Consider the following 12,076-nt stretch of genomic DNA (forward strand, 5'->3'; position numbering starts at 1 on the left):
AAGGCCTCGGTGGCCTCGTCGCGGCCCAGTGAAGCAATTCCACATTTGCCTCATCCCCTCTCACGGAAGGCATCGCCAGACCTCGATCAAATCAGCACCGAGCCCCTTCGCACCTACTCGTCACTCTGCAGCTTCTCCGCCAGAGTCCACCGCCTCACCCCGATGAGCGGTTGAGCTCGTGCGTGTTGATGGGCGCGCAGAAGAGCATTCAGGCCGGTAAAGGTTAGTTATTAGCTCGACCTCTGCATCTTCTTTGTCGTCCTTATGGAGTTCCAAGTTTTTTTTTTTTTGTAAATCTGATCAAAGATTTGGCGCTCGTTCTGTGAATTAACTCAGCTAAGATTGATTTCAATGTGGATCTCACCCAGAAGCTTTGTGGAGCCATCTTGTTGCCACACATAAGGTGCTAATCTAGTCGATTTTAACTCGAATTGCACTACTTGTGAACGTACATTGTCATAATGTTATTTTTTTTCTTTGTTTAGGTATTCTAGAAACCTACTTTCACAGGTTATCGCAAGGTATTTTTCGATTGTTTTGCAAGAAGGATGAATTTGCTACTTGGAAAGTTGGCTAATGTTATAGTTTAATCTTTTGGATTGTGTTTGTTGTTTTAGGTTTTCATTGAAGCACCCGAACCTCTTCGGAAGAAATGAAAAGTTGGATATATTGTGGGACAAAGGCCTTGGCGATTCAAATATTCTCATTGCATTCAGGCGCCCAAAGCCTGATTGGTTTTGTCCGCAGTCATTTACCTTTCAGGTCTATTTTTACTTTTACCTGCATTCTTGATCAAGTGTTTTATGGTTCTATGTGTATCCCTTGCTTGTCAAACTTGAATGTTGTTCCTAAATCAACAATAATAACAAGCTTGTGATTCCCAAACTATTTGGTAATAGTGGCATGGAGCTTATCCTTTCATTTAATTCTCCTTGAGACTTAATTAGAAAAGGGGAGCCCATTGCACGAATCTCCTGCCAATGCAACATTAGGTCTATTGTATGCAATCTACCTTGCATTGCAAGAGGCTGTTTCTGCGACTCGAACCCGTGACCACAATGCGCTAGGCTCCCCTCCACTTAGAAACATTCAAAAATTTAAAAATCACTTATAATTACATCAAAAAGATTTTTCTTTGGTCCTCCCTACCTCACTTCGTTAACCTCAAATCAATTTAATATTTCTGACTTTAGGATTTTTTGAAGTCTTTGAACATGTCCATACCACTTTTGAACAAAAGATGATTAATTTGGCATTTAGTCATATCTAAGTGTTGAAAGTGCTATCTATTATTGTGACACCATTTGGGTCTTCTCTTCATTTTTGAATATCTAACACTTCATTGACCTAGACATATTTTTTGCTTAAATGTGATTCAGCATTCAGTGGGTCCCGAGATTGCAGTTCATGGGTTGCCTGTTGATCTTTTCTCTCGTTCAGGGAGTGGTGGTGTCAATCTTTGCCGCTTCTCAGCAGGTGTTGATTTCAATGAGCCTTCTACTTCCCATTGGAGCAGCACCACAAGCATCAAATTTGAGGTGTTCATCAGTTATCATTCTTAAAAAAGATTATTATTGAGATTTAAAGTATATAAATCAATCAAAATCTAATTCTTGCTGCTTTTTATGTTAGAGGATGTGATACCTACTTACAATTGAAGATATTTCTATGAATAATGATAGATAGCATTATCGGTTATCCTTTTGGACTTTATCATTTAGGATCCAGATTCAGCTTAAGAATTTTCTATTCTTCCTTTTATTCCTATATTCATTATTTTGTGTGGAGAACCCTGGACAATAGTATCACATATTATTTCTAATTCATATCTCTATTCAGCATGTTCGTCCTCTCAATAATGAGGGTCGCTCCATAAACATGGATCTTGATGGTTTTCCCATAACTTCCAGGTATCTGAAATTTCCTTACAAGGCATCACTCTGGAACCTAGACTTCATTTTGCTCATCAGTATTGCCTTGTTATTCAGTGGCAGGTCTTACGATAATATGGTAGTTTTGAAGCAAGAATCACAGTATGCAGTTGCTAACGACAATAATTTTACAAGAGTGAGTTAGATGATATCATCATCTATTTCTTCCAAATGTAGTAGTCATCCTAATAGATCTATATCAACATTATCTTGTGTTAGTCCCAGCTATTTGGATCATCCTAATAGATCTAATATGCATCAGTTAAATTTTCAAATGGAACAAGGACTGCCTCTTTTGTCCAAATGGCTCATTTTCAATCGATTCAAGTTTGTTGCATCCAAAGGATTTAAATTGGGGCCTACTTTTTTGGTCACAAGGTATTTAATTGTTTCACTGCCTTTTTCTTGTTCAGACATATGGATTATGGCAAACAAATCTTAATAGTCTTCTTTTCAATCTCACAGTCTGACAGGTGGTTCCATTGTAGGGGACATGGCACCATATCAAGCATTTGCTATTGGTGGCATTGATAGTGTCCGAGGTTACGGTGAGGGTGCAGTTGGCTCAGGAAGGTCGTGTCTGGTTGCTAATGGTGAATTTACAATTCCTATGGTACTCAAATCACCTTTTCTCTCGAGCTGCTCTATACAATCCTTTTTCCCCCAAAAAAAGAGTCTGCATATGAGAAATACTTAGCATTGTAGATTAGGCTCATGCTATAAGCGGAGGAAGATTCTCAGAACATAATCTTCCAGTCTATTTGTTCATATTTGTAAGCTTGGCTAAGTAGCTTTGCTAACCTAGAAGGCAGTTTTATCGAGATAAGTACAAAAACACTTGCAAGAACAAGTGGTTGTTGGTTCATGCATAGTTTTGGATTTACAAAAACACCTGCCTATGCTAGGTTCTTTTGGATTTACATGCAAACTGTATATGTTCGTTCTGATGCTGGAGCTATCCTTTGCTGCAAAATTTATGCGATTATGATTCTCTTCTGGCTGTCTACAGATGTTAAACTTAAACATCCTCAGGGAATGTTTATAGTAGTTAATACGTAAGAGTCCTGACCACAAGATGCTATCTAATTGTTTTATGATGTAATCATACAATTACTGTCACTTGGATTTTATTAATTTCGTCTTGAGAGCTCTTACCAAGAACGCTTGGTTTTTATGGTAGACCAAGGAATTGGAAGGTGCCGTCTTCATGGATTTTGGAACTGACTTGGGGTCTGCTTGTCATGTCCCAGGTAAGTGTTTGCCTTTTCATATGGATAAATGTATGCATTTTTGTTTTACTGTAAGGATCCTTGTAATTGTCTAGAGCCTAGACATTGTGACCATAATCTGAAATTCTCATTCTAGATGGAACTGGAACAAAAAATAAATGTGTCTCTTATCCTTGTTCATAGGAGTGATCAAGGGGATCATACGTACAAAATATTTCTTCATCACACTTCAGATTCACAATCTGTTTGTATAATCATCTTCACCCACCAAAATATTTTTCGCAGATATTTTATCCAACAGTTCTCTATCTCGATAGGCAACATTTGGAATCCAGTGGCATCTTAGTTTAGTCTTACAAAGTTTAAGTTGAACAAGCAGAAAACAATAATTCATGCATGCTAGCAGACTTATCGATGTTTTTTGTTCTTTTTTTTTGAGATATTTTTGTGAATCCATAGTGGTATTTGTTGCAAAGAAAACCATTGGGCAGTAGTAAACAAAGGAGAAAGAGGAAAATCGAGAGGAGATAGAGAGACGAGAGGGGAGATATAAGCAGAGAAAGGAGATATAGTAGCATTAACTTGTATTATTGCATCCTCTATTACATCATGGACATTTTCAAGATAAAAATACAACTCAGTCAATAGAGAAAATTTTATTTCCTTGATCCCGTCGGTATTCTTGATTTTTGATTGCATTGTTATCGGCATGGTCGAGGTTGAAGCCTCCCTTGATGTCTTCTTTCTATGAATGTTTAGGTAATCCTTCACTACGACAAGGAAAACCTGGTTCTGGACTGGGTCTTGGCTATGGCATCCGCTTCAACTCACACTTTGGCCAATTTCGAGTCGATTATGCTGTCAATGCCTTTCAACAGAAGACCGCCTATTTTGGCATCAACAATGTCGGATCCTGAGCTCTCACACAATCGCTGAGGCAAACATTCTTTCACCTGAAGCCCGAGTGTGAGGGCATGCCAATGGTTGATCTTTGGATACTCATTTCAACTTGTCGAGCCACAATCTCAGCGACGTCAATGTTCATACTTTTGCCACTGAGTTTATTAGTTTTCGACGATTTAAGTGAGAAGACTGTTCCTGTGATGTCTTATATCGCGAAAAAGAAGAATTCCATGTCTCAGAAAACAGTAGCTTGCGAGCATTTCTACAGAGGAAAGGCTGCTCATTGAAGACTCGAGTTGTTATGCAATCTGCATTAGATGTGTCTTCTTTTGTGTAATAGATAACAAAATTGTTGTTTACTCGATATATTGGACTGATGAGTTTGATTATGGTACGAGTGTTGAATGAATCATTTTTTAGAATTTTTTTCACGATGATTTTATTGATATATCTTGTAAAAATTTAAACCGCATGGATTCTAAAATATAAAGAATTCTCATATAGGAAATACAAGAACAATAAGATCTAGTTTCATCGAGAACATACTATAAGAAATATATATATATATATATATATATATATATAGACAAGGAATCTGATTGAAGAGTTGTATCCTTGTCTTCAGTGTCGTCAGCTTGATTTCTGTGGAAGAAGATACAGTTGAAAGGAAGATCTTCTAAGGGGTTCTAGGGATGACGGCGCTATAAAGTTTCTTGTCAATGGGGAACAAGAAATTATGTCAAGATGATACCCTAAGTCCTTGGGGACCAACCGTATATATAATGGGCATTTATTATCAGTGCATAGATAATAATAGATGCGGGATTATAAGTCCATACATATACTCAATATCTATTATCAACATATAGACGATAATAGATGCAGGACTAAAGGTTCTACACATACAATATCTACATTCAACAACTGAACCCAATAAATCTAAGTTAGATCGTATTCACATATGCAACTTACAAATAAGCCCATCTAATATGGATAATTATATCCAACAATCTCCCACTTTGGCTATATGTGAGTTGTGTATGGAATACAAGTAAAACTTTAGTTGATATCAAACTTTATGGGTACAAGATACCCCTGCAAACAATCTTGTCCATTAACTTCATTAATATAGGACTAAAGAGGTCATAGCTACTGTATATGATCGTAACAAGCTCCAACAGTAATCGCAATACCAATGTCATTAATGTCATAGATCAAGATGTAGATGTGTAAGTGAAAATTATATAAAATGTGATCAGTACATGTCAATTTTTAACTGGTCTTAAGATTACCCCAAAAGATATTAGATTATATTTACAAAATACTTTATGCTAAACTGTAATAGCAAATCATAATTCAAACTGTATGACTCCAAAAGGAATCTATATCTTATTTACAAACACCAAATGCTAAATAACAACAGTAAATAATGATATTATAGTCGGAGTGTCAAACAAACATATAAATTCCCATTAATATTTTGAATTTTAAGTACGTACAATAATCAAAATAAATATTTGTCTTTATTAATCAACATAGAACAATAAATACAAACTCTTACTAGATGAGTTCTTCTTCCATAAGAAGGACCTTCATATCCACAACATGCGCATGAAACACTTTAGACACTAAGCCTTTGGTGAGTGGATTGACCAACATGAAATCTGTGCTGATGTGCTCTACCACAATCTGACAATTCTGAACTCTTTCTTTAACGGCTAGAAACTTGATGTCGATGTGTTTAGACTTCGACGAACTGCGGTTGTTCTTGGCATAAAATTTTGCGGCTTTGTTATCACAGTAAATCCTCAATGGTCTGTTAATGCTATCAACGATCTATAATGTTGTGATAAAGTTCCGCAGTCAAATCCCGTGATTAGATGCTCATAACATACTATCAACTCTACCTCTATAGTAGAAGTAACTATTAACGTCTGCTTGATGCTCTTCCAAGATATAGCCCTTCTGCAAGCATAAAGATATAGGATGAAGTAGACCTCCTGTTATCCAAGTATTCAACAAAATTAGAGTTTAAATATCCAATCACTTCCAAGTGATCTGATCTCCGATACGTGAGTATATATCCTTTAGTTCTTTGTAAATACCGCATCACTCTCTTTACCGCTTTTCAGTGTGACGGTCCTGAGTTACTAATATATCTGTTTAACATTCACACTATAAATGTTATATCTGGTCGAGTACAAACTTGTATATACATAAGACTTCCCACTACTGACGCATATGAGAATTGCTCTATCTCCTTTATTTCAAGTTCAAGTCGTGGACACTGCTGCAAGCTGAACTTGTCATCTCTTGGCACAGGTGTGTCACCAGGTGTACATTTCTGCATACCATACCTTATAAGCACCTTTTCAATATAGACCTGTTGTGAAAGTCCAAGAATGCTTCTTAAACTATCACGATAGATCTATATGCCTAAAACAAAGGATGCTTCACCAAAGTCTTTCATTTCAAAATTACTAGATAGAAATGACTTGGTTTGATGCAGCATACCCTTATTATTGCTCTCGAGCAATATATCGTCTACATACAAAACAAGTTTAACAAACTTGCTCCCACTGAACTTGACATATATGCATTGATCAACGGGGTTCTCTTTAAATCTAAATGAGATAACCACTTGATTAAATTTCTAGTACCACTGACAGGATGTCTGTTTAAAATCATAAATGGACTTCTTTAGTCTATATACTAGGTACTTTGAGTCTTTAGATTCGAAGTTCTCTAGTTGCACCATATATATAGACTCCTATATGTCTCCATTGAGGAAAGCAGTTTTTACGTCTATTTGATGTAGCTCCAAATCATAATAAGCTACAAGTGTCATGATTATCCTAAAGGAGTTTTTCGTCGACACAGGTGAGAAAGTCTCCTTATAATCAATATATTCTTTTTGAGTGAATCTCTTGGCAATAAGACGCGCCTTATACTTTTCAACATTGCCCCTTGAATCCTGTTTGGTTTTAAATTTCCATTTACATCCAACGGGCTTCTTTCCTTCAAGCAATTCGATAAAATCTCAAACGTCATTGTCCGCCATAGACTTCAACTCTTTTTGCATGGTGTTAATTCACCTTTCAAAGTTAAAGCATTGTTTGACTTCTTGAAAAGATGTAGGATCACTCTCCAACCCTATGTTAAAATCATGCTCTTGGAGATAAACATAATCATGAGAGTTCGTGGTTCTTCGTTCCCTTGTGGATCGCCTTAAAGGCACTTGTGTTTGAGGTGGTTGAGGTACTTGCTCATCAATATGAGGCAATAATTCAATTTCAGTGGCAGGTTCCTCCAATTGCATTTGAGGTGTCATGAAAATATCTTGATTCACTATGCTCACTGGATGTGCGGTATGGTAATCATACCGCTACTAATCGCACTAGTAGTAATCACAGGAGGATCGTCAATGCTTTCCTCAAAAGATACTTTCCTGATTTTATTACTCCCATTGTCCTCAATGAACTTGGTATTTCCCGTTTCAAAGAAGAATCTATTAGAGAGATCATAAAATTTATACCCTCTTGACTTCTTAGAGTATCCTATAAAATTATAGCTAACCGTTCTTGAGTCTAATTTCCTTTCATTAGGCTTGTAAGGCCTAGCTTTAGCTGGACAACCCCAGACGTGTAAGTGCCTAATGCTAGACTTCTTATCCGCCCACATCTCGAATGGGGTTTTAATTACTGCCTTACTAGGTATTCTATTGAGTAAGTAAACTGCAGTCTTTAGTGTTTCGCTCCATAAGGACTCTGGTAGAGAAATGAAAACCAACATACTACATACCATATCTTTTAGGGTTTGATTGTGATGCTCAGCTACACCAATCTGACTGGGTGTACTAGGCATGGTATACTGAGGTACAATTCCACACTCAGTAAGGTAATTCACAAAAGGTCCTAGATGTTGTTCACATGATCCATCATATCGATCGTAATATTCACCTTCACGGTTGGATCAGACAACTTTAATTTTCTTACCTAGTTGATGCTCAACTTCGGCTTTGGAAATTTTGAACATATCCAAATATTACGATTTTTCATGAATAAGGTACAGATAGTCAAATCTGGAATAGTCATCTATGAAGCTAATAAAATATGTATGTCAATTCCAAGATGCCTTAGGAAATGATCCACAAATATCTGTATATATTAGCTCCAAAATATTATTACAACGACTAACCCCCTCATTCCTTTTGTTAGTGGTCTTCCCCTTGATACACTCTATGCATACATCAAAGTCTGACATGTCAAGAGAATTGAGAATTCCATGTGACATTAACCTTTCTAGGCATTGTTTAAATATATGTCCTAAACGTCTATGCCATAATATGGAAGAATTCTCGTCGATCAATTTGTGTTTCATACCTATACTATGCATTATCACGTTGTCAACTGTAGGAGTAAAGGTGTTTAATTTATAAAGTTTATCAACCAAGGAATCATTGTCAACCAACACTGAATTAAAGAAAATACTAAAAATTTCATTTCTAAATGAATAAGAATAACCTGATTTGTTCAAACAAAAAATTGAAATTAAATTCCGTCGGAAAGATGGTACAATAAATGTATTTTCTAAATCTAAAAAAATATTGATTTCTAAATAAAGCCTAAAAACACCAATCGACTCGACTTTAGCCTTCTTTCCATTTCCTATATAGATGTATCTTTCACCATCAAACGGAAGTCAGCTCATGAGACAACCATGCATAGTGACACTTATGTGAGTAGTAGCACCGATATTTAGTCACCAAGTGTCAGTGGGTACAATAGCTAAATTGACTTTTGAACTAACAAAGTTGAGAAGTTTACCTTTCTTTACATGCCAGTTGGCGTACTTGAGACAATCTTTCTTCATATGATCTTTCTTCTTGCAAAAGAAACATATAGATTCCTTATCCTGCTTCTTGTGCTCCTTATGGCCATTGCCTCTAGAATCTACAGTTTGTTTTCCTTTTCCTTTATTATTGAACCTCTTTCGTTTCTTGCTCGCACTTTGAAAACCAGATGCTAAGTGAGCACTCTCAGATGTCTCAATCTTTAGTCTCCCTTCCTCTTGCACGCATTGAGCTATGAGCTCATTCAATGTCCACTTTTCCTTTTGAGTATGATATGATATCTTAAAAGAAGTGAACCGTGCAAGCAAAGACATCAAGACGAAATGCACTAACATACCCTCAGACATATCGAGTTTTAGTGCTTTCAAACTTGTCGCTCTATTGGATATCTCCATAATGTACTCCCTTATGCTTCCTTTACCATTATACCACATGGTTACCAACTTCGTAAGAAGTGTGGTAGTCTCGACCTTTTCATTTGAGGTTAATCGATCTGCTAATTGGTCTAGGAAACTCCTAGCATCTTCTCCCTCTGTTATTGAGCCCTTTATTGGTGCCAGTATGGAAAACTTCATGATACTTAGACACATGTGATTTGATTTTTCCCACAGCTAAAATTCTGCCCTCTGCTCTATAGTGCTAGCACTGGTCAGAGGTTCGGGACGATCATTCCTTAATGTATAGTCTAAGTCAATGCAGCCTAAGACTATGATCACGTATTCTTTCCATTCAGCAAAACTCGAACCAGTTAGTGTTGTAATGTTATTAATGTTAGTAGTTACAGATTACACTGAAATTAAAGAGAGAAATTTATTTACGTTCACGATTTAACTAAAACCAAGAACATATAAGTAATATAAAATTATGCAAATAAAATAAAATTTTAAATATATATAAATGGGATCTTTATGAGATACCAAGTACAACATAATGTGTCTTCCTTTAGGTCGACACATTATTTGTTAGCGATACTCTCTAATATAACTCAAATTTTAATTAGCCACACAATATGTCTTCCTTTGGACCGACCCATTGTGTACATAATATGATACTTTATATGAGTTATATTTTGGTTCATAGTTAATAGCAACATTAATCGACCACATAATATGTCTTCCTTTGGGCCGACATATTTTGTGCATGATTTGAACAAAATAATATTTTGTTCCATAGTTGTAAACTACCTTATGCATATATATGGCATAAAAGTAACCTTTCTTTAGGTCAATTACTTTTAGCATAGACACAAAATGTACTAACCTTACCTAATGTGTCTTCCTTTGGACTGACACAATAGTTCAATTTAGTAGCACGTTGTGTAGATAAATCCAAAAAAAATACTAGGAACTTAGTTCGAATAGAAATTACTTAATCAGACTTAACAACATAAAATTAGGTTTATTAATCAATTGATATCTTATGGTAATCGATGGATATGATTCAATCAAGTATCTCAATTAATCTGAAAGTCTTTATATGTGACTATATGATTATATATAGAACTCTGATGTAGAAAGATAAAGCTTCCTCTAAGTTATATAATTAAATGATATATATTGCTATTTAATTTTCTAATCATTTCATTAAAATTTATTTAATATATTGTTCACATTGAACAGTGCTTCAGTATTTTTTTATTTACTAAACAGTAGTTTTTTTTAGGTTTGTTTTTTACTGTTTTAACCAACGAAATATATATATACTCAATTGATTAAAAAGTAATTATAATCTATTGATAATTGACATAGTCACGAGTTTAAGACTATTTATCGATTAAATTTTTTTAATTATTTCTGTTCAAAATTTTAAATTCGGTAATCGATTACTTGAACAAAGTAATCGAATCATCACTGATGCGGATAGTGTTGGGGGCAGAGAGGGAATAAGGAGGAAGAGGAAGGACAATTTGGTCTTTTGACTTTTTGAGGGTTTGTTGTATTAAAAGGCACTGTTCATCATGCTGGGAGGAGGGGGAGTTCGAGTTTTTAGGGGCGCCGCCAGCCCCCTCGCGAAGGACGCCGACGCCGGCCAACTTCCCTCCCTCTCCCTCGTCGCTGACGCTCCTCTTCTCTTCTCCTCATCTCGACGTCGCTACTGAGCGGCTGCTTCGTGTCTTTGCTTCTTCGTCGCCACCACGATGCAAGGGAGGCACAGTCGCGCCCATTTCTTCCTTGCCACCGGCGAGTCGTTTCCCTCCCCTCTCCTTCTCCTCCCGACAGATGCCTCCAGTCGACATGCTGCCTCCGCCCTCTTGACGCCCCCGAAGTTTCCTCCAGCATGCGTCATCGCAACAACCGCCGATTGCCGCCGCCTCCATGCGTCGCAGTCGCCCCTACGCACTGCGACCAGCGGGCTTCGCCGCCAGCACGTACCATAACCCCCAGGGGTCGTTGACGCCCCCTCCAGCAAGTGATGCCGCCCCTAGTGGGCATTGCCTCCACCTCTTGCAGCCATTGTCGCTGCCTTCGGCAGTGGGCAGACCCCTCTAGCGGTTGACGCCGCTCGTACCATTTGTCTACGCCGGCTTTAGAGTCGAGAGGGCGTTCGGCTGGCAAGCCGATGTAGTTTCGGCCACCGAGCCGTTATGTTACGTTATCTGCATCATTATTATGTTTGTTATTAATATTATCCGGCCTGCGTGCCGTGTGCCGGCCTGCGAGCCGAGAGTGTGTTCGGCCTTCGTGCCGTTATTGTATTCCAGCCTGCGAGCCGAGGCTGTAGTCCGACAGGGTGTCGTCCTGCGGATCCATAGCGAGTCCGGCTCTGAGCCATCGGAGCCAGCTACCCACTTGATGGACATTTATCTGCTATCCAGAGTCAAGCGACGACTTGATCAGCTCACTCATCCATCCGAGGGCACCCCCCGGGGCCAGGGTATGTCGCCGTATTCATTTTGTACTTATTTTATTGTCCTATCATTATGTGGATGCTTATCTGTGCACGGGACCCACCTCGAGCATCGAGGTACCAGGGATCGGGGCAACCCAGTCACCGGTTGCAGGTGTTGTTGACCAGAAGACATCAGACGACTTGGTCAACACAGGAGACAGCTCATCAGCCGGGTTATGAGGATGCGGTTAACCTTCCAGACACGTCATATCGACAGGTCCGTCTTCTCAGCTTCCTGACATGATCAAATTGGTGTCGTATATGGGAACACA

At 37.9% G+C, this 12,076-nt stretch overlaps 1 protein-coding gene across 1 annotated transcript; it reads left to right on the top strand.

Annotated features, from left to right (window-relative positions):
• LOC122043445 (outer envelope protein 39, chloroplastic-like) lies at window positions 1-4,452 on the top strand. Its single transcript, XM_042604048.1, has 11 exons — window positions 1-222; window positions 337-403; window positions 486-521; window positions 618-762; window positions 1,380-1,538; window positions 1,840-1,910; window positions 1,989-2,067; window positions 2,194-2,309; window positions 2,397-2,544; window positions 3,112-3,181; window positions 3,920-4,452. The coding sequence occupies exons 1-11, from the start codon at window positions 189-191 to the stop codon at window positions 4,075-4,077; spliced, it is 1,083 nt and encodes a 360-aa protein (XP_042459982.1). The 5' UTR covers window positions 1-188; the 3' UTR covers window positions 4,078-4,452.
• The last annotated feature ends 7,624 nt before the right edge of the window (window positions 4,453-12,076 follow it).

The sequence above is a fragment of the Zingiber officinale genome, chromosome 2A, assembly GCF_018446385.1.
Source record: "Zingiber officinale cultivar Zhangliang chromosome 2A, Zo_v1.1, whole genome shotgun sequence".
Lineage (NCBI taxonomy): Eukaryota > Viridiplantae > Streptophyta > Magnoliopsida > Zingiberales > Zingiberaceae > Zingiber > Zingiber officinale.

Excerpts from the sequence above, each read along its gene's own strand:
- LOC122043445 (XM_042604048.1), top strand. The coding sequence starts at position 189 with ATGGGCGCGCAGAAGAGCATTCAGGCCGGTAAAG. Across the intron at positions 404-485 it reads ATCTTGTTGCCACACATAAG|GTATTCTAGAAACCTACTTT; the intron begins GTGCTAATCTAG and ends TTCTTTGTTTAG. Across the intron at positions 1,911-1,988 it reads GGTTTTCCCATAACTTCCAG|TGGCAGGTCTTACGATAATA; the intron begins GTATCTGAAATT and ends CTTGTTATTCAG.